A 24,067-nucleotide genomic window follows, 5' to 3' on the forward strand; every position below is an offset into this window, starting at 1 on the left:
CTGACGGGTGTTGAATGGAATGAAGGGTGCGGCAAGCACTTTGAAGTCTTGTTAGCCTGTCCTCTGTCAGGTAAATCTTCATTTCTACAGAATCTATAAGAGTCCCCAGGAAGGGAACTCTTGTGAGTGGAACGAGTGAACTTTTCTTTTCGTTCACCTTCCATCCATGTGACCTTAGAAATGCCAGCACTAACTCTGTATGAGACTTGGCAGTTTGAAAGCTTGAAGCTTGTATCAGAATGTCGTCTAGGTATGGAGCTACCGAGATTCCCCGCGGTCTTAATACCGCCAGAAGAGCACCCAGAACCTTTGTGAAGATTCTTGGAGCTGTCGCCAATCCGAATGGAAGAGCCACAAACTGGTAATGCCTGTCTAGGAAGGCAAACCTTAGGTACCGATAATGATCTTTGTGAATCGGTATGTGAAGGTAAGCATCTTTTAAATCTACAGTGGTCATGTACTGACCCTCTTGGATCATAGGTAAAATTGTCCGAATAGTCTCCATCTTGAACGATGGAACTCTTAGGAATTTGTTTAGGATCTTTAAGTCCAGGATTGGTCTGAAAGTTCCCTCTTTTTTGGGAACCACAAACAGATTTGAGTAAAACCCCTGTCCCTGTTCCGATCGTGGAACTGGATGGATTACTCCCATTAACAAGAGCTCTTGTACGCAGCGTAGAAACGCCTCTTTCTTTGTCTGGATTGTTGACAATCTTGACAGATGAAATCTCTCTCTTGGAGGAGAGTATTTGAAGTCCAGAAGGTATCCCTGAGATATTATCTCTAGCGCCCAGGGATCCTGAACATCTCTTGCCCAAGCCTGGGCGAAGAGAGAAAGTCTGCCCCCCACTAGATCCGATCCCGGATCGGGGGCCCTCAATTCATGCTGTTTTAGGGGCAGCAGCAGGTTTCCTAGTCTGCTTGCCCTTGTTCCAGGACTGGTTAGGTTTCCAGCCTTGTCTGTAGCGAGCAACAGCTCCTTCCTGTTTTGGTGCAGAGGAAGTTGATGCTGCTCCTGCTTTGAAATTACGAAAGGAACGAAAATTAGACTGTCTAGTCTTGGCTTTGGCTTTGTCCTGAGGCAGGGCATGGCCTTTACCTCCTGTAATGTCAGCGATAATCTCTTTCAACCCGGGCCCGAATAAGGTCTGCCCTTTGAAAGGTATATTAAGCAATTTAGACTTAGAAGTAACATCAGCTGACCAGGATTTTAGCCACATCGCCCTGCGTGCCTGAATGGCGAATCCTGAATTCTTCGCCGTAAGTTTAGTAAGATGTACTACGGCCTCCGAAATGAATGAATTAGCTAGTTTAAGGACTCTAAGCCTGTCCGTAATGTCGTCCAGAGTAGCTGAACCAATGTTCTCTTCCAGAGACTCAATCCAGAATGCCGCTGCAGCCGTGATCGGCGCAATGCATGCAAGGGGTTGCAATATAAAACCTTGTTGAACAAACATTTTCTTAAGGTAACCCTCGAATTTTTTATCCATTGGATCTGAAAAAGCACAGCTATCCTCCACCGGGATAGTGGTACGCTTAGCTAAGTTAGAAACTGCTCCCTCCACCTTAGGGACCGTTTGCCATAAGTCCCTTGTGGTGGCGTCTATTGGAAACATTTTTCTAAATATCGGAGGGGGTGAGAACGGCACACCGGGTCTATCCCACTCCTTAATAACAATTTCAGTAAGTCTCTTAGGTATAGGAAAAACCTCAGTACTCGTCGGTACCGCAAAATATTTATCCAACCTACACATTTTCTCTGGTATTGCAACTGTGTTACAATCATTCAGAGCCGCTAACACCTCCCCTAGTAATACACGGAGGTTTTCCAATTTAAATTTAAAATTTGAAATATCTGAATCCAGTCTGTTTGGATCAGAACCGTCACCCACAGAATGAAGTTCTCCGTCCTCATGTTCTGCCACCTGTGACGCAGTGTCTGACATGGCCCTAATATTATCAGCGCACTCTGTTCTCACCCCAGAGTGATCACGCTTACCTCTTAGTTCTGGTAATTTAGCCAAAACCTCAGTCATAACAGTAGCCATATCCTGTAATGTGATTTGTAATGGCCGCCCAGATGTACTCGGCGCTACAATATCACGCACCTCCCTCTGAGCGGGAGATGTAGGTACTGACACGTGAGGCGAGTTAGTCGGCATAACTCTCCCCTCGTTGTTTGGTGAAATTTGTTCAATTTGTACAGATTGACTTTTATTTAAAGTAGCATCAATACAGTTAGTACATAAATTTCTATTGGGCTCCACTTTGGCATTGCAACAAATGACACAGGTATCATCCTCTGAATCAGACATGTTTAACACACTAGCAAATAAACTTGCAACTTGGAAATACAATTCAATTAGAATAATATTAAAACGTACTGTGCCTTTAAGAAGCACAGAAGATCTATGACAGTTGAAAATTAATAAATTGAAACAGTTATAGCCTCAATCCTTGTAAACAACACAACTTTAGCAAAGGTTTAATCCCATTAGCAAAGATAACAAATTCTGAAAGCAGGAAACAAATTACAGAATAAACGTTTTTTATCTCAGTCAAACTATAATTCTCACAGCTCTGCTGAGAGAAATTACCTCCCTCAAAATAAGTTTTGAAGACCCCTGAGCTCTGTAGAGATGAACCGGATCATGCAGGGAATACAATGAGTTGCTGACTGAAATATTTGATGCGTAGTAAAAGCGCCAAAAAACGGCCCCTCCCCCTCACACACAGCAGTGAGGGAGAACAGAAACTGTCAGAAAACAGATTAAGCAACTGCCAAGTGGAAAAATAGTGCCCAAACATTTATTCACTCAGTACCTCAGCAAATGAAAACGATTTTACATTCCAGCAAAAACGTTAAACATAATCTCTAGTTATTAAACAGCTTTATGTATTTCTTACAGTGTAATTCTAGTGAAGTACCATTCCCCAGAATACTGAAGTGTAAAGTATACATACATGACATTATATCGGTATGGCAGGATTTTCTCATCAATTCCATTGTCAGAAAATAAAAACTACTACATACCTCTATGCAGATTCATCTGCCCGCTGTCCCCTGATCTGAAGTTTACCTCTCCTCAGATGGCCGAGAAACAGCAATATGATCTTAACTACTCCGGCTAAAATCATAACAAAAACTCTGGTAGATTCTTCCTCAAACTCTGCCAGAGAGATAATAACACACTCCGGTGCTATTTTAAAATAACAAACTTTTGATTGAAGATATAAAACTAAGTATAATCACCATAGTCCTCTCACACATCCTATCTAGTCGTTGGGTGCAAGAGAATGACTGGGAGTGACGTAGAGGGGAGGAGCTATATGCAGCTCTGCTGGGTGAATCCTCTTGCACTTCCTGTTGGGGAGGAGTAATATCCCAGAAGTAATGATGACCCGTGGACTGATCACACTTAACAGAAGAAAAGTGAGTGTAGAGCAAAATTTTGCTCAATACCGCACTCCAATACCAGCGTTGCTGAAAGCTGCAGTGAGCTGGTTTTACGTGCTCGTGCACAATTTCCCCATAGACATCAATGGGGAGAGCTGGCTGAAATAAAGTCTAACACCTGCAAAAAAGCAGCGTAAAGCTCAGTAACGCAGCTCCATTGATTCCTATGGGGAAACAAAATTTATGTTTACACCTAACACCCTAACATAAACCCTGAGTCTAAACACCCCTAATCTTACACCTTTTAACCCCTAATCCGCCGCCCCCGACATCGCCAACACCTACATTATACTTATTAACCCCTAATCTGCTGCTCCGGACATCGCCACCATTATAATAAACATATTAACCCCTAAACCGCTGCACTCCTGCATCACAAACACTAGTTAAATATTATTAACCCCTTATCTGCCGCCCCTAACATCGCCGCCACCTACCTACATTTATTAACCCCTAATCTGCCGCCCCCAACGTCGCTGCCACTATACTAAATGTATTAACCCCTAAACCTAAGTCTAACCCTGCCCCTAACACCCCCTAACTTAAATATAATTAAAATAAATCTAAAAAAAAACCTACTATTATTACCTAAATAATTTCTATTTAAAACGAAATACATACTTTCCTGTAAAATAAACCCTAAGCTAGCTACAATATAACTAATATTTACATTGTAGCTAGCTTAGGGTTTATTTTTATTTTACAGGCAAGTTTGTATTTATTTTAACTAGGTAGACTAGTTAGTAAATAGTTATTAACTATTTACTAACTACCTAGCTAAAATAAATACAAATTTACCTGTAAAATAAAACCTAACCTGAGTTACACTAACATCGTACCTTACACTACAATTAAAGGGACCTTTAACACTTGCCATCAATGAACCAACATACTTTTGCTATCATATATAATTGTCAATACTGAGCAATACAGCATAGACTATTTTGCATTTAAATGTCTACCTTAATATTTTAAATCTAAAGGCGATCTTCCCCCCTCCTATGGCGATCGCTTCCAGACAGTGACAAGAGGGCTGGGCACATTCTTGGTTCTCACGTCATCCCCCCTGTGAGCGAGCACGCAATTGTGAATAACATTTTCCCTCACCGGTGCATGCGTATTAGGCTGAAACTGAGAGCAACAGCTGATGAAACGTCACAGGAAGTGACATGGTTCGCTGTTTTACAAAGTTAGGTCCCTTCACAGAACACTGAGCTGTACACTAGAGGTGCTTGTGTGAACCAGTCGCTCATTTTGTCTAAGCTGCCTGTACTATGGGTCTGCTGCTTAGTCAGAGAGGAAGCGCAACTCCTATGCACAGGCTCTTCCGGCAACACAGATGAGCGCATCACGTGACCGCATATCTCCTCTTAACGCGCGTTACAACATGGCGGCTCCCTATCTAACACATAGGCTACAGTTCAGAGAAAAGTTCCAAAGGGTTAAATAGTATAATAACAGATCAGATGCACATTATATTGTGAGTATGGAGGTTGTTGCTGCACACACTTTATATTTATTTTGAGGATTTCTTGAATGACGAGGTGTTTAGGATCCCTTTAAATAAATTACATTTATTAAATACAATTACCTAAATTACAAAAAACACTAAATTACACAATATAAAAAAAGAAATTATCAGATATTTAAACTAATTACACCTAATCTAATAGCCCTATCAAAATAAAAAAGCCCCCCCAAAATAAAAAAAAACCTAGCCTAAACTAAACTACCAATAGCCCTGTAAAAAAAAAATACAAACAACCCCCCCAACAGTAAAACCCACCACCCACACGCCAAATAAAATCCTAACTAAAAAAAACTAAGCTCCCAATTGCCCTTAAAAGGGCATTTGGATGGGCATTGCCCTTAAAAGGGCATTTAGCTCTTTTTAAAGTGCCCACACCCTAATCTAAAAATAAAACCCACCCAATAAACCCTTAAAAAACCCTAACACTAACCCCCGAAGATCCACTTACAGTTTTGAAGAACGGACATCCATCCTCAACGAAGCCGGGAGAAGTCTTCATCCAAGCCGGCAGAAGTGGTCCTCCAGACGGGCAGAAGTCTTCATCCAGACGGCATCTTCTATCTTCCTTCATCCGGCGCGGAGCGGCTCCATCTTCAAGACATCCGGCGCGGAGCATCCTCTTCAATCGAAGTCTTCTTCCAGAATGACGGTTCCTTTAAGTGACATCATCCAAGATGGCATCCCTTGAATTCCGATTGGCTGATAGAATTCTATCAGCCAATCGGAATTAAAGGTGAAAAAATCCTATTGGCTGATGCAATCAGCCAATAGGATTGAGCTTCAATCCTATTGGCTGATCCAATCAGCCAATAGGATTGAGCTTGCATTCTATTGGGTGATTGGAACAGCCAATAGAATGTGAGCTCAATCCTACTGTCTGATTGGATCAGCCAATAGGATTGAAGCTCAATCCTATTGGCTGATTGCATCAGCCAATAGGATTTTGTTTTCACCTTTAATTCCGATTGGCTGATAGAATTCTATCAGCCAATCGGAATTCAAGGGACGCCATCTTGGATGACGTCACTTAAAGGAACCTTCATTCTGGAAGAAGACTTCGATTGAAGAGAATGCTCCGCGCCGGATGTCTTGAAGATGGACCCGCTCCATGCCAGATGGACGAAGATAAAAGATACCGTCTGGATGAAGACTTCTGCCCGTCCGGAGGACCACTTCTCCCGGCTTCGTTGAGGACTTCTTGCCGCTTGGATGAAGACTTCTCCCGGCTTCGTTGAGGATAGATGTACTGTCTTCAAAACTGTAAGTGGATCTTCAGGGGGTGAGTGTTAGGTTTTTTTAAGGGTTTATTGGGTGGGTTTTATTTTTAGATTAGGGTTTGGACACTTGAAAAGAAGCTAAATGCCCTTTTAAGGGCAATGCCCATCCAAATGCCCTTTTCAGGACAATGGGGAGCTTAGTTTTTTTAGTTAGGGTTTTATTTGGGGGGGTGGTTGTTTGGGTGGTGGGTTTTACTGTTGGGGGGTTGTTTGTATATTTTTTTTTACAGGTAAAAGAGCTGATTTCTTTGGGGCAATGCCCCGCAAAAGGCCCTTTTAAGGGCTATTGGTAGTTTAGTCAAGGCTAGGTTTTTTTGGGTTTTTTTGATAGGGCTATTAGATTAGGTGTAATTAGTTTAAATATCTGATAATTTCTTTTTTATTTTGTGTAATTTAGTGGGGTTTTTTTTGTAATTTAGGCAAATGTATTTAATTTAGGTCATTGTATTTAATTTAGGTCATTGATTTAATTGTAGTGTAAGGTTAGGTGTTAGTGTAAGACAGGTTAGGTTTTATTTCACACGTAAATTTGTATTTATTTTAGCTAGTTAGTTAGTAAATAGTTAATAACTATTTACTATCTAGTCTACCTAATTAAAATAAATACAAACTTGACTGTGAAATAAAAATAAAACCTAAGCTAGATACAATGTAACTATTAGTTATATTGTAGCTAGTTTAGGGTTTATTTTACAGGTAAGTACTTAGTTTTAAATAGGAATTATTTAGTTATTAATAGTAGGTTTTATTTAGATTTATTTTAATTATATTAAAGTTAGGGGGTGTTAGGGTTAGATTTAGGGGTTAATATGTTTATTATAGTCGCGGCGATGTCCAGAGCGGCATATTAGGAGTTAATAAATGTAGGTAGGTGGCGGTGATGTTAGGGGCGGCAGATTAGGGGTTAATAATATTTAACTAGTGTTTGCGATGCGGGAGTGCGGCGGTTTAGGGTTTAATATGTTTATTATAGTGGCGGCGATGTCGGGAGAGGCAGATTAGGGGTTAATAATTTTATTTTAGTGTTTGCGATGCGGGAGGGCCTCGGTTTAGGGGTTAATAGGTAGTTTATGGGTGTTAGTGTACTTTTTAACACTTTAGTTATGAGTTTTATGCTACAGCTTTGTAGCGTAAAACTCATACCTACTGACTTTAGATTGCGTTACGAATCTTGCGGTATCGGCTGTACCGCTCACTTTTTGGCCTCCCAGAAAAAGCTTGTAATATCGGCGCTATGGAAGTCCCATTGAAAAAAGACTTTACGCAGATTGCGTAAGTTAATTTGCGTTACGGCCAAAAAAATGTGCGGTACAGCTTTTTTGACAAGACTCGTAATACCAGCGGTAGTGAAAAGGCAGCGTTATGACTCATAACGCTGCTTTTTCACTCATAACGCAAAACTCGTAATCTAGCCGATGGTTATTAATCTACACTTGACAAGGTAATCCTAAAAATGTGGCCGATTGAGGAGACAGGTTTAAAAAGCTGTGCCATAGCCTGTTGCTATAAACACTGCAGCGCACAACTAGCGTTCTCCCATGTTGAGCCTCTGCCACCTAGTGGTCATCATGCAGAAAGAAGTACAGGTACAAATTACAACTCCAAAATTCTAAAATCCAAATGAAAAAATAAATAAAATCATCAAAAATTAAAAATCTTCTCTGCCTGTGTCTAAGGTTTATTTTGTTGTTGTTCTGAAATGCAAATAATAGTCTATATTTATTTAAAACAACAATTACCTTTTTTATTACAGTACTGTACTATCTCTCTGATGGTAATATGTATACGACACTATAAAACTACCTTTACATGTATAAGCTGTGTTATGACATGTAAAAATTGTCTTAAAGGGACACTGAACCCAAATGTTTTCTTTCGTGATTCAGATAGAGCATGAAATTTTAAGCAACTTTCTAATTTACTCCTATTATCAATTTTTCTTTGTTCTCTTGCTATCTTTATTTGAAAAAGAAGCACTTGTTTATTGGTGGGTGAATTTATCCACCAATCAGCAAGAACAACCCAGGTTGGTCACCAAAAATGGGCCGGCATCGAAACTTACATTCTTGCATTTCAAATAAAGATACCAAGAGAATGAAGAAAATTTGATAATAGGAGTAAATTAGAAAGTTGCTTAAAATTGCATGCTCTATCTGAATCACAAAAGAAAAAAATTGGGTTGTGTCCCTTTAAATGACATAAGATATTGTTGTTTACATTTGGTTCCATCCCCTCACTAAACTGTTACAGTTGCAAATATTCCAAACTAATACTAAATCTAAACTTTCCGTTTGGATAAAGATTTTCTTTTCACCTGTATTGCTTTTCTCCGCACTATGTAAACCCAACAACTAAAGTGATGTTTATTGGAGATCTCCATGGCAACAACTTAATCGAATGTGAAAAAACACCAAAAAATCTCATGATCTTTATGTAAGATTTACACTATTGCACATCTTAAGGCCCATTTATCAAGCTCCATACGGAGCTTGAGGGCCCGTGTTTCTGGCGAGTCTTCAGACTCGCCAGAAACACAAGTTATGGAGCAGCGTTCTAAAGACCTCTGCTCCATAACCCTGTCCGCCTGCTCTGATGAGGTGGACAGGAATCGCCGCAATTTAACCCGATCGAGTACGATCGGGTTGATTGACACCTCCCTGCTGGCGGCCGATTGGCCGGGAGTCTACAGGGGGCGGCGTTGCACCAGCAGCTCTTGTGAGCTGCTAGTGCAATGCTGAAACTGGAGAGCGTATTGCTCTCCTCATTCAGCGATGTCTGTCAGCCCTGATCCGCACTGTCGGATCAGGTTCGACAGACACTTGATAATTCGGCCTCTTAGTCTTTAGCGCTGTATGGCAACAATGTTTGCAACAATGTTTTTAGCAATGTTATACTGTTACATCTCCACTTTTGGGTTCTCAGTTGCTGCCATTTTTTTCTCTCTCGTGTTATCTTTGGCGCCACTCAATTTGTCATTCGTTGGCGTGATTGACACAGTGCTTTTTCATTGCCCTATAACCATATGATCTTTTTCACGCTTTTTTTTTTTTTTTACACAAGAGCCATTTTTTTATCTACAATGACCCTGCAACTAGCTACAGCCCCAGAGTTTCTGGACTGCTCCTGAGGTACTTTCTAATTTTCATCTTTCTTTCAAGTCGCAAGTGGGTCACACCCTGAGGTAGATTAAGCAGGGTTATAGCAACTACTCTCCTCATCACCTGGTGTGACAAATTCTACCAGATCTGTGATATATACACTGTTGGAGACAGGGGTACCATAAAAGAGTCATGCACACTTTAGAGCGCCTATAAGCCTACCTAGCTTTACTCTTCAACAAGGTATACAAAGAGAACAAAGTATTAAGTAAATTAGAAAGATTTGTTTTTAAATTCCATGCTCTGTGACCCATAAAAGTTTCGTTTTGAGTTTACTGTCCCTTTAAAGGGACAATGGATGTTGGAAGATATTTGCACTCAATAGATTAATTTGTGTTAAAAACATATTATAAATGTGTAAATTATAATCAAACATGACAGAATATACTTTAATATAGTTCTGATCTTATATATATATATAAATTATACATAGCTACTCATATATATAGGGGAAGTTTTTCCTAACACCTTCTAATATTACAGTATGCCTTCTTGTCATAGTTTAATATACAATACTTAGTTTCCAGGTAACAACCTTATATATTATCCATATTCTAGAGAATGTATACCTGATAAGACATATGTCAACAATTCCCTATAAGAATACCACATCATACATTGTATTCGTTTCAGGTTATATGAAGCTTTATTTGATGAAAAATATATCACGTATTGATTCCTATATACAGTATTCATCAGTAATATAAACGTAAAAACCTTATTATTATATACTTTATTTTTGAATACCGGGTCCCAAGTACTACTTTATGTGTTCACTTCATAATACACATCTTATTTGGCTTATGCAATTGATTTGTAAAATGCGCAATACTGCACTTACCAACGATCTTATTATCAAAATAACACTCTATGGGGTCATATGACCCAGCAATATCCAATAACAGGGGAGGTGTGTTTAACACCATTCCCTGTGTACACATGCCCGTGCTCCACTCTCTGTTCATTGGAGCCTGCCGACGTAGTGACATATACGTCACACGCCATATTATTATCACATGATCAGAATTGTCTCCAATAGTAGAAGGGGGCGTGCCACCGCTCCCCCTACTTATATGGATGCTATTCAAGACACGCACAACCCCTCTGAGGAAGAAGGAACCTATTCTAAATCTTTTGAAACGCGTCAGGGTATTTCATTGCTTGACTGATAGCTCAGCATGCTAATGCACTGTGGCTGAGCTCTGTATCAACCCAAGGGTTGCAGGTTCGATCCCTGCGAGGTCCACTCAGCCTTTCATCCTTCCAAGGTTGATAAAATGAGCAGCGCCTTGAGACCCTTACGGGTGATTAGCCGCGCTTTACAAGTACCACATACATACATACTGAATTGTTTTTACTATATTTTAAATAATTTATGTTATTACTTGGTACTTGCTACCGGACTGTCTGTATCGCCTAAACCTATTGCTGTATGCAGAGTTTGGAACTTTGGTCAAACTGCCCTCTGCATTTTAACTGAATGGAGTTATCCACATTCATGCTATAAACATACCTCACAGTGTTTGAGGTTACTTCATGTGAGTTTAATGATTGCTTATTTTGTTTATAATTATATATTAAAAACGATATTACACTATATATGATTCTTCTCTTTCATGGGTTCATTTCCTTGTGAGGAAGCAAAATTATAGCTACATACTCCAAGAGGTGGATGGCATATTTGAATATCCTGGGAGAAAACTACTGGATGTGAGACATTTCGTTACTACATACTCCAAGAGGTGGATGGCATATTTGAATATCCTGGGAGAAAACTACTGGATGTGAGACATTTCGTTACTACATACTCCAAGAGGTGGATGAGATCTTTAAGGCATCCCTCGCTACACCTGACCTACCTGTACCAGTACCTGAGTACCCCTTTCAGTGCACAACTTACCTCATTAGATTGAAGTAAATTCTGGTAAGGGGATTCACATTACAAGAGAATATTTAAGTGGTCTTTCACCATTTTGCATTCATTTGCACTTGATGATTTACAAGACTGTATAATTACGTTTTATTACTGAATTTTAAACTTATCTATCTAGCTACCATTTTATGTTTTAAGTTTTTGATGAGGTACCTTTAAGCGCTGTTATCCCCTTGTACACATTTTTAACCCTTACATTTGTTGGGGAGTTTGTACTACCCTCTGATGTATTTGTTTTTTAACGGCTGCTAAAGACTCTCCTCCCCCTGATCTGCGCAACCTTGAGTGCTGCTTGTTTACAGATCAGTCCTCTGACCTGTTACATTCTACTTGTATGTGCATATATATATACAGGTGGCCCTCGTTTTACAACGGTTCAATTTACACCGTTTCAGAATAACAACCTTTTTTTCCAGTCATGTGACTGCTATTGAAAAGCATTGAGAAGCAGTGCATTTATTAAAATAGCTAGTAGGTGGAGCTGTCCGCTTGTGTTGCAGCAAAGCCAAGCAAGCTGAAATTAATCAGTTTAACCAGGCCTGAGCTATCGAGCAGATTTCAAAAGGAACAAGATCTTCCTGTCTATAAATCAGACAATATTGGAATGCATAGAAAGAACTGTTTGCCGAAAAATGCAAGTGAAGTCTGTGGTGTGTGATTATTGTATTAGGTTTATAATGCTGTTTAGCAAATGTTTTTGCTCATTTAACTTAGTTTAATTATATATTCTGTGTTGTATGATTTTTTTATTAGGTTTATAATGCTGTTTAGCATTTAAAGTCTTCATTTCAAAGCTTTAAAAATAATGTATTAGGTGTTACATATGACAATTTTGAGAGGGGCCTGGAACCTAACTCCCTCACTTCCCATTGACTTACATTATAAACTGGGTTTCAATTTACAACGGTTTCGATTTACAACCATTCCTTCTGGAACCAGCCCCACCGTCCACCTCTCTGAAGCAACGTTTTTTTATTCTAATTAAGGGCAAGCGGTTTAGCCAACCAGAAGGAAATCGAATGGGAGCTTTATATTTTTGCTTACAAGCAAGGCCCATTTTTGGTTCAGCACCCTGGGTGGGGCTTGCTGATTGGTGGCTACATTTAGCCGCCAATCAGCAAGCGCTACCCAGGTGCTGAACCAAAGATGGGCCGGCTCCTTAACTTACATTACTGCTTTTTCAAATAAAGATAGCAAGAGAACGCAGAACAATTGATAATAGGAGTAAATTAGAAAGTTGCTTAAAGGGTTAGAAATAGTACAAAATACACAATTACTTAGTTAAGGTGTCAGATTATAAAGTACTGTTTCTTACCTTGAAACAAAGCTTTTATGTGTTCAAAAATTATATTTTATTTACCCCTGTAAAAGGCCATAACGCCCGCCCATAAATGTAGGCTGTAGCTTCAGATATTCTATGCGAGCCCTTCATCCAATTGCACTGCAGCAATGAGATTGTCATTTTAATATTTAAATAAGTGACGGTACTCAGTCTCGGCATGCGCACTGTAACTTGTGGGCACTCGCATGCGCAATGCACTGTGAAGTTATAGTCTTCCATTTTTGTGTATCAGCAATATCAAATGCGCAAATGTTATTGACAACTGATACCACAGCGTCCCTCAATCTTTAGCCATCGAGTGTGCCACGCCCAGTCTATTCGTCGGCATCCAGTTCAATGTTGATGAAGCAGCAAAAGACAATTAACATATGCGCATCTGTTGTAAGTAGTGCCTGAAAATGCGCATGCGTGATGCCATATTTGTTCTATTTAGGTAGAACTCGGCGATTTGGCTGCATAATAATCCAAAAAAGGGGTTTGGCAGCATTTATATTTTCTTTTTTAAATTGCATGTAAATGATAAAAAATGGCAAAATATTTTTTGGGTTAACTAACCCTTTAAAATTACCTACTCTATCTAAATCATGAAAGAAAAAAATTGGGTTCAGTATCTCTTAAATGCTTCCAATAACTTGTTATACCAGTTACACAGTATAAAATGTACTGGAAGTTCTTTATTAAGGTTTATTTTTTTAAATATTTTCTTATTAAAACCAGAACCCATTCAAACAAGCTGATCTTTCAGGGAGAGCAGAACTTCTTATTTTATCACTCTCTATATAAAGAAAGGCAACCTTTCTATATACAGAGAGTGATAAAATGTTTACTGCCAAAGAACACCCCAATATGTGTTCAGCCACATCTCCTGAGTACAGTGATATCACCCATGAATAGGTGTGTTGGGTTCTCAGGGGAATAAAAGGCCTTATTTTTAGGGGGTGCATTCCAGTTTTCCAACTTGGAATTTTCACATCTGTCATCCTATTTGGGACATTTCTGAAGCCGGCCAATGTAATTTACCCCCATCAAACCATATATTTTCTTCCTAATTGGAAAGAGTCCACAGCTGCATTCATTACTTTTGGGAAATAATAACCTGGCCCCCAGGAGGAGGCAAAAACACCCCAGCCAAAGGCTTAAATACTCCTCCCACTTCGTCCCAGGAGGTTGGCAGAGAAGTGTCAGAAGTTTGTTTGTCTCTTATGGACGGTAGTACTCTTCAACATGGGACGGGAGTTTTAAGTAATCCTATCTGTCTCTCAGTGAGGGCCTGGATGAAAGTTAGAGTCCGGAGAAGCAGGGAGAGTTAAAAAATCTGGCACAGTAAAAGTTAAAAAGAAAACAAAACAAAAAATAACAAACTCAGTAACAGTAAACATAACCAAAAAAAGCAAATGTAAAAAAAAATTAAAATTAGACCAGTGTGTGATACCGCTTGAAGCAGTCCCCAATGCAGAGTCCAGGCTGTCCAGGGCAATCCGGACAGTAAAAGGTGGTGTCCTTTATCTGCCCCCTCTTGGTACAGCAGACTCTGCATTTTTTTTTTAGGATTCTGCTTCGCCGCAGTAGGGGGGAGTTTAAAAATAAAATGGGTATCCCCAACTCTGCTCTCTCCCATCACCGCCCGGGGAGCAGGTGCATCTTGGTACAAAATCCCCAAAATAATCTGGAGCTTCAACTGCAAAAAAGTCTGTTTCATTCCAGGGTTTGCTTTTTTGAACAACAAAAAAGTGTTGTGGGTTGCAATCTGTATTAAGTAAACTGCAACCTTTTGTACCAGGCCCTTATCTTCCGCATAATTAGGTAGGTCTGCAGCAACTGATCTGCCAGATCAACCCGACCCATATACCGGTTATAAGCCTTGATGCACACTGGCTTCCCGGTGCTCTCAGCTCTGCCACGTACAGAGACCTCCGCAGGCCTCTCATTATGGATGGTGGTAAGAAGGTACACATCCTTCTTGTCTCTGTACTTAACTGCCAACAGCTCCTCTTGGTGCAGAGCTGAGGTCTCCCCCCTTTGTAGCCGGGTGCATACAAGTTGTCCTGGGAAAACCTGCGTGGTTCTTTCTAATTGTACCGCAAGCTACAGTATCAAAACAATACAGTAGCTTGAACAAAAGGACACTTGTATAGAAATTATCTAGATCAAAGTGGTACCCTTTGTTCATCAGGGGTAATATCAGGTCCCAGACAGAAACACGAACCCCTATAGTCAGAGACACTAGTGAAGCATCATGTCACACTCACATGATATCAGTGCAAGCAGTGGCAGGTCAATGTTTTTTTGAAGCTGGGCCCCCACCCTTGGGGGCACAGTCGCAATTGCGACCTCTGCACCCCCTGTAGTTTCGCCCCTGCTTCCCTTATCATTCCCTTATGCTTCATCAGGGATTCATCCACGCATATATTCCTTCCAGGTGTATAAGCCACTATATGTTCTCTTGTTCTCTGTAAAAAATTACTAAAAATGGCCCTAAAAAAATGCACAGAGAGCAAAAAAGTGCTGCTGTGCTAGAGCCAAGCTAGGGGTTAATGGCTCTGAAAAGAACCTTTGGGTCTCACAATTTTTAACAAATATTCTATTAACTAAATCTCTCTCCCTAAACACAGATCTGTCTCTCCCTAAAACACGATTGAGGAGAGGGAGGGAGATCCACACTTGTCAGAGTCAATATTTACTAATATTGACATGATCAGACAAATTGGATTTTGTATTATTATAAATTTAATTATAGAAGCGAGCTCAGATTGGATGACCATAGCCTGCCCCTATGATGAGGCAGGCTAGGGACATCCCCAGAAGCCCCATAATGCACTGGGCAGCGCCATCTTTGAAGCCACATGGGGGTGGGGGGCTATATGGGGCTTTTTTTAATAAAAAATATATTTTTTTTATATTATATTTTACTGAGTGCCTCGACCCACCGAGGCCCTCAGCACACAGTCAGAGCATCAGAAGCCTGCCCGATGTGTCTCTCCTTCACATAAAGAAGATCAGCAAACTCCCCTTAGTGAAATACACAGTTCCCAAGAAAAAAATTGCCTTTAACCCTTTCCCGCTGGGTTTTAATTGTCTACATCGGAACAAAGTTCTAAAGTAAACAAATGAGTAAAAATTGAAATCACGCAATTGTTCATGCGATCGCATGATTTCAATGATGGGATTGGGTCAGGGGGGGTGCCCGCCAGCATGGATTCCCATTTAGGAAGCTTCTATGGCTTCAGTACAGCCAAACAGCTAGGACGTTCCATGCCGTCCTAATGTCGCTAAAGACCAACGTAGTTAGGACGGCATAGAACGTCCTAACTGCGCAAGGGGTTAAAAGAATCCTTGAGGTGGCGCCTTATAGAAGACTTAAGCGTCTTATAGAATCTCGCCAGGCCAAAGAGAAGACAGCTGCAGGGCGCAGGAGGACAGACAATAATACGGTGAGTAGTAACTATTCTTTTGAAGTTGTGATCTGCAGTTTAATTACATTTTAAAGTGATAGTAAATCCTAGTGTTTGTGAAACGCTAGGATTTACCAGTGCAACAAATAAAGGGGACTTTTCAGAACGTTGTTTTATCACTGAGGTGATGTCAGCCAATAGCGTGCTAGCTATCTGGCATAATGCCAGCTGGCCCGCAGGGCTATTGGCTAAGAGGTGGAAATGTCACCTCTCAGCAAAATAGCGTTCTGCTGCGGGCGGCCTGAGGCGCTCAGCGCGGCGAATGCTTCAGACAAATAAAGGAACTTTCAGCATGAAGTATTTTATACTTCATGACTGAAAGTCCCCTTTATTTGCTCTACTGGTAAATCCTAGCGTTTCACAAACGCTAGGATTTACTATCACTTGAAAGGTAACAGACGTGTAGGGCTCTCTACCTTTAATATAACTTTGCCTAATTATGCATCTAATTTTACAGGGTTGTGTAATACCATCATAACGTATTACTTATTGATAAAAAAAACATCATAGAAAGGATACGGGATGAGTATGGGTTTTCCAGCGGTCAGGTGTTGCAGGATCCTGTTTTTGTTCTCGGTGTCCATACCTCCAGTGAGGACCTCTGAGCAGCAGCCAAATACTTCCTCTGCCAATCTGGCCATGTTGACAGCTAGGAGTTAAAAGGACACTCAAGTCAAAATTAAACTTTAATGAATCAGATAGAACATGAAATTGTAATCAACTTTCCAATTTACTTCTATTAACAAAATGTGCACAGTCTTTTTATATTTACACTTTTTGAGTCACCAGCTCCTACTGAGCATGTGCAAGAATTCACAGAATGTACACATATGAATTTTTGATTAGTTGATGGCTGTCACATGATACAGGGGGAGTGGAAATAGACATAACTTTGAAATTTGTCAGAAAAAAAAAAAAAATCTACTACTCATTTGAAGTTCAGATTAAGAGCAATTGCATTGTATTTTTATCATGCATTTGTTGTTTATGCAAATCTACAATATTTACTGGTCCATTAAAAAAAAGGCAAAAAAGGTCAGTCACCTTTTTGTTTCGGAAAACAAAATTTATGCTTACCTAAAAAAATAATTCTTTCCGGATATGGTGAGTCCACGGCGTCCTCAATTTCTGTTGGGAATATCACTCCTGGCCAGCAGGAGGAGGCAAAGAGCACCACAGCCAAGCTGTTATGTATCACTCCCCTTTACACAAACCCCAGTCATTCGACCGAAGGTAAATGGAGAAGAAGGAGTAACACAAGGGGTAGAGGTGCCTGAGGTTAGTCAAAAAAGTCTTAAATTAGGGCGGGGCCGTGGACTCACCATATCCGGTAACCATAAATTTTGTTTTCTTTCCTAAGATATGGTGAGTCCACAGCGTCCTCAATTACTGTTGGGAATCAATACCTAAGCTAGAGTACACAGAGGTCTGGGGAGGGTCAAGACAGGTAGACCTAAACAGAAGGCACCACTGCTTGAAGAACCTTTCTCTCAAAAGAAGCCTCAGCCGAGGCAAAAGTATCAAATTTGTACAATTTTGAAAAAGTATGCAGAGAAGACCAAGTTACCGCCTTGCAAATCTGTTTCACAGAAGCTTAATTTTTGAAAGCCAAAGAAGAAGAGACAGCCCTAATAGAGTGAGCTGTAATTCTCTCAGGAGGCTGCTGTCTGGCAGTCTCATAGGCCAAATGAATTATACTTCTCAACCAGAAAGAAAGAGAAGTAGCAGTAGCTTTCTGACCCTTAAGTTTCCCAGAGAAACAAATAGGGCAGAAGACTGTCGAAAATCCTTAGTTGCCTGAAGGTAGAATTTAAGACCACACACAACATCCAAGTTGTGCAACAAACGTTCCTTATGAGAAGAAGAACAACTTTAGGAAGGAAACCAAACTTAGTACGAAGCACCGCCTTATCGGCATGAAAGATAAGGTAAGGGGAATTACACTGCAAAGCCGAAAGTTCCGACACTCTCCGAGCAGAAGAATTAGCAATAAGAAACAAAACCTTCAAGGATAACAACTTTATATCTAGGGAATGCAAATGCTCAAACGGAGCCTGCTGCAAAACTCTAAGAACAAGGTTAAGGCTCCAAGGAGGAGCAACAGACTTAAACACAGGCCTGATTCTGACCAAGGCCTGACAAAAGGATTGCACATCTGGCACATCTGCCAGACGCTTATTTAGCAAAATAGATAAGGCAGAAATCTGACCCTTCAGGGTACTGATCGAGAAACCCTTCTCCAGACCTTCCTGGAGAAAAGACAAAATCCTAGGAATCCTGACCCTACTCCAAGAGTAACCCTTGGAATCATGCCAATAAAGATATTAACATCATATCTTATGGTAAATATTCCTAGTAACAGGCTTGCAAGCCTAAATCATGGTCTCAATGACCGAGTCAGAAAACCCACGCTTAGATAGAACTAAGCGTTCAATCTCCAAGCAGTCAGCTTCAGAGAAACAAAATTTGGATGAAGGAATTGACCCTGAAGCAGAGGATCCTCCCTCAGAGGCAGTCTCCAAGGTGGAGGAAACAACATTTCCACTAGGTCTGCATACCAGATCCTGCGAGGCCACGCAGGGGCTATTAGAATCACCGACGCTCTCGCCTGCTTGATACGAGGAATGACTCGTGGAAGGAGAGCGAACGGAGGAAACGGGTATGACAGCTTGAAATCCCAAGGGACCGCCAGAGCATCTATCAGAGCAGCCTGTGGATCCCTTGACCTCGAACCGTACCTCGGGAGTTTGGCATTCTGCCGAAACGCCATCAGATTCAACTCCGGCACCCCAATCTTAGGGTCAAGCTGGAGAACACCTCCAGAAGGAGCTCCCACTCCCAGGATGAAAAGTCTGTCTGCTCAGAAAATCCACCTCCCAGTTGTCCACTCCTAGAATGTGGATGGCAGATAGACAGCAATTGTGAGCTTCCGCGCACTGAATAATCCGAGCCACCTCTTTCATGGCTAAGGAACTCCGAGTTTCTCCCTGGTGGTTGATGTAAGCCACTGAGGTTATGTTGTTCGACTGAAACCTGATAAACCGGGCTAAGGACAACTGAGGCCAAGCCATCAGAGCATTGCAAATTGCTCTTAATTCCAAGATGTTTATGGGAAGAGCTGATTCCTCCCGAGTCCCTGCGCCTTTAACAAGTCCCAGACTGCTCCCCACTCCAGCAGGCTGTCGTCCGTGGTCACAATCACCCAGGAAGGTCTTCGAAAGCATGTTCCCTGAGAGAGATATTCCTGAGAAAGCCACCACGGGAGAGAGTCTCTTGTCGACCAAACTAGATCTATCCTCTAAGACAAATCTGCATAGTCCATGTTCCATTGCCTGAGCATGCATAACTGCAGAGCTCTCAAATGGAACCGAGCAAAGGGAATGATGTCCATGGAAGTGACCATCAGACCGATTACTTCCATACATTGAGCCACTGATGGTCGAACAGTCGACTGTAGAGAGAGGCAAGAGGAAAGAATTTTGGCTTTTCTGACCTCCGTCAGAAATATTTTCATCGATAGGGAATCTGTTATGGTCCCTAAGAAAACTACCCTTGTACTTGGAACAAGGGAACTCTTTTCTAGATTTACTCTCCTTCCGTGGGAACAAAGAAAAGACAACAAGATCTCCATGTGAGATTTTGCTTGTTGAAAAGATGGCGCCTGAACCAGAATGTCGTCCAGATAAGGCGCCACTGCAATTTCCTGAGACCGAATCACTGCCAAAAGAGCCCCCAAAACCTTTGAGAAATTTCTGGGAGCTGTGGCAAGGCCAAATGGAAGAGCCACAAACTGAAAGTGTGTGTTCAGAAAGGTGAATCTCAGAAATTTGTGATAATCCCTGTGAATGGGAACATGAAGGTATGCATCCTTTAGGTCTATGGTAGTCATGAACTGACCCTCTTGCACTAAAGGAAGAATGGAACGGAACGTCTCCATCTTGAAGGACGGTACTCTGAGAAACTGGTTTAGACACTTCAGGTCTAGAATAGGTCGGAAAGTTCCCTCTTTTTTGGGAACCACAAACAGATTGGAATAGAAACCTAGACCCTGTTCCTGTACCGGAACAGGAACTATCATTCCCAGGGACATCTCATACCCATGCTTGGGAAAATTGTGAATGTCTGTCCCCCACTTGATCCGCTCCCGGATCGGGGCAAACCCTTCATGCTGATTTAGAGTCAGCTGAGGGTTTATTTGATTGCTTCCCCTTGTTCCAAGACTGATTGGGTTTCCAAGAAGGCTTGGACTGTTTCTGCTTGGAAGAGGGAGGGGAAGGCTTACCACTGAAGTTACGAAAGGAAAGAAAATTACTCTAACGTCCTTTCGTCCTATTTTTCTTGTCTTGCAGAAGAAAAGATCCTTTACCACCCGTGATATCGGAAATAATCTCCGCCAGCCCAGGTCCATACAAGGTCTTCCCCTTGTAAGGAATCGCCAAAAGTTTGGACTCAGATGAAACGTCCGCTGACCAAGATTTCAACCACAAGGCTCTGCGCGCTAATACAGCGAAACCAGATATTTTGGCTCCCAATTTAATAACCTGCAACGAAGCATCAGTAATAAAGGAATTGGCTAACTTAAGAGCCTTAATCCTGTCTTGGATCTCATCCAAGGGAGTCTCCACCTAAAGAAACTCAGACAATGCGTTGAACTAATAGGCTGCCGCGCTTGTCACAGTAGCAATACACACCGCAGTTTGCCATTGGAGACCTTGATGAACATACATCCTTTTCAAATAAGCCTCCAACTTTTTGTCCATTGGATCTTTAAAGGAGCAGCTATCCTCAATAGGAATAGTAGTTCTCTTAGCCAGAGTAGAAATTGCCCCTTCCACTTTTGGCACCATTTGCCACGACTCCTTAATGGAGTCTGCCACAGGAAACATCTTTTTAAAGACAGGAGGTGGGGAAAAAGAAATCCCAGGTCTCTCCCAGTAGCACGGTCTGGCATGGGAAACACCTCCACAGAGGCAGGAACATCAAAGTACTTATTAAGTTTACTAGATTTCCTAGGGTTGACAACGACAGGGGTAGCCAAAACCTCCTTTAACAAGACACGGAGGTGTTCAAGCTTAAATCTGAATGATACAACTTTAGCGTCAGATGAAGGAATTACACTGTCTGAATTTGAGATTTCACCCTCAGAGGCTACCGACGTATTCTCTTCAAACTTATGAGAAAGAGCAACCTGGTTAGCCAAACCTGAATCAGAAACCTTTCTATCTGAATCTCTAAATTTCTTCTTGCGTTTTCCATGTAGCATGGGAATAGCAGCTAATGCCGCAGATACCGCAGAAGATAGCTGGGCAGCAATTTCTGCTTGCAAATAGACTTGAGAGGAACCACAGGGCACTGCATGTGATGATATTAAGGCATGGGACGATGGAGGAGAATGCTGTGGCATTGCTTGAATATCATCATCCTGAGAGACTGGTGTCTCAGAGGCAAAAATACTATCCTTATGTAATAGATTCCTCTGTATACATGAGGAACAGAAGGGCAGGGGAGGTTCAACCTGGTTATCTAAGCAAAGTTTTCATTGAGCTATAGAAGAAATTTCCTGATCCATTTTGAAACACAAAAAAATTAATTAAAACAGTACTGTTCCTTTAAGAATTGCGCTCCCCAGGGACACTCTGTGTGCTCCTAACCCCAATAAGGAAGCGTACCACTAATGCCTAATTTTGAGTTGAAAATCAGGAAACTGTCTGGAAATTAACCGTGCAATGAAGCGACAGTAATTAATCAAGCCCTCTACACCTCAGCGTATAGCCGAGGCGCCTACCTGCCTCTTTAGATCAAAGGAGTCGTACTGCTAAGCGATACTACAAACACAGCCGCTCCGCTCTCTGCAGACAGGAAAATCATGTGACACGTGATCTCAGAAATGCGCCACAGTCCAGAAGCGCGCGAATACAGAAAAAAAAATGCTTCTCAAACAGATCCGCCTTTACTAAAATGTCTATTTAGTTACTGGGGCGGAGCAAAGCAGCCATAAGCGAGGAAGGCAAGTCAGCACGGTCTGACTCTCGCAACTGTTCTAGGCACACTAACATGTATTGAGGAATATATCCCGGATAAATTAACCCCTGAGTCACCGAATGGGAATAAACATATAAAAACACTGAATTCCCCTTCTCTTGTCATAGTCTAAGTGCCTGCACACTGCGAAAAAACCCTGAACTCCGGATTGTTGTCCCCATATACGTGCAGCTTGCAAATTAACCCTTCAGTGCCAGTGACTCTACCCAGAAGATAAAATATGGCACTTACCTGCACCTCTAGCTGTCTGGCAGGAAGACAGCTCACCCAGCATGAGAGGAAGCCACTCTTCATGGAGACCTGTGGAAAAAAGGAAGGACAGAGTAAACCTACTCTGGCTTTCTATACAGGGGCAGAAACATGTTAGGAAATCGCAGTGAGGCCCACCCCACAAGTTCCTAACTGCTTAAAAACCACCACTGCCCTACTGAAGAGACTAACGTGGAGTACGGCTAAACCCAATCTTGAAAGGAAAGATCAGAGCAAACCTACTCTGGCTTTCAAAATAATAAAATCTTGATTGAAGTGAAATAAATTAAATCTTCTTCAGACACCAAAACTTCACCTCCTCCTTGCACCGAAGGCAAAGAGAATGACTGAGGTTTGTGTGAAGGGGAGTGATACTTAACAACTTGGCTGTGGTGCTCTTTGCCACCTCCTGCAGGCCAGGAGTGATATTCCAAAAAGAAATTGAGGATGCCGTGGACTCTCTATATCTTAGGAAAGAAAACAGTTAACCACAGCTTTTAGATCACGGTAAGGATTGAAGTGTAAATGGAGATTGCGCTAGCTAAGTTTAAGCCCATTTGCTATTGCTCACAACTAAAAATCAGTTTGTTTTTTTTTGTTTTGTTTTTTTAACTACCACTACTGGTTAGCAGAGGGAACCCAATTTTTTTCTTTTATGATTCAGATATAGGGGCCGATTTATCACCGGTCTGTCCACTCAGCGGATCATGTCCGACAGACATTGATGAATGATTTATCATTGCACAAGCAGTTCTTGTGAACTGCTTGTGCAATGCAGCCCCCTGTGGATTGGGGGTGTCAATCAGCCCAATCGTATAGGATCGGGCAGATTGATGTCCGCAGCCAAAGAGCAGGTGGAACAGCAGTCTTAAGACCGCTGCTTCATAACTGCTGTTTCCGGTGAGCCTGAGGGCTCGCACGGAAACAGGGACATCAAGCTCCATTCAAGGCTTGATAATTCTGCCCCATAGCACACAATTTAAAAAAACTTTCCAATTTACTTCTATTAAATGAGCAATAAACAAAGTAGAATAGCATAATCAACAAATGCATATTAAAAAGACAATGCAAAAGCTCTTAGTTTGCATTTAAAATGAATAGTAGATTTTTTTTTCTGACAAATGTTACATTTTCTTTCTTAATACATCATGAGACAGCCATTACCAATCACAAAATGCATATACTTATATCCTGTGAATCTTGCACATGCTCAGTAGGAGCTGGTGCCTCAGTGTTCATATAAAAATTGATTGTGCACATTAGATAATGGAAGTAAATTGGAAAGTTGTTTAAAATTGCTGCTCTATCTGAATCATAAAAGTTTAATTTTGACTTGAGTGTCCCTTTAACAATATTGCTTCCTCCTTTTGGTATCCTTTGTTGATGGAGCAGCACTACACTACTGGGAGCTAGCTGAGCACATAAGGTGAGCCAATGACAAGAGGCATGTGACTGATACCCCGACTACCCCGACTGGGTAGCTCCGCCAAACCGGTCCTGCTTCCTCCCTGCCGACTGCAGCTATGTAGCTGGCAAGTCACCACAGCCTGTAGCCACCCCTGATGCCCAACAGCACCAGTATTCAGGATCCCACCGTGTGGCAGACTCCAGCTACCCAGACTAGGT

The 24,067-nt window shown here is 41.4% G+C and overlaps 1 protein-coding gene across 3 annotated transcripts in view; it reads right to left on the bottom strand.

Moving 5' to 3' along the window:
• Nucleotides 1-24,067, bottom strand: part of ACTMAP (actin maturation protease) — an 82,374-nt gene that overhangs the window by 45,299 nt on the left and 13,008 nt on the right. For 2 of the 3 annotated variants that reach the window (XM_053721785.1, XM_053721784.1), the window contains exon 5: nucleotides 16,670-16,799. The exons of the other annotated variant lie outside the window; for it this stretch is intronic. In XM_053721785.1, coding sequence (XP_053577760.1) covers nucleotides 16,670-16,799 — 130 coding nt within the window. The remainder of the gene's footprint in view (nucleotides 1-16,669; nucleotides 16,800-24,067) is intronic. 3 annotated transcript variants of the gene reach the window in all.

The sequence above is a fragment of the Bombina bombina genome, chromosome 7 (genome assembly GCF_027579735.1).
Source record: "Bombina bombina isolate aBomBom1 chromosome 7, aBomBom1.pri, whole genome shotgun sequence".
In the NCBI taxonomy this organism is placed as follows: domain Eukaryota; kingdom Metazoa; phylum Chordata; class Amphibia; order Anura; family Bombinatoridae; genus Bombina; species Bombina bombina.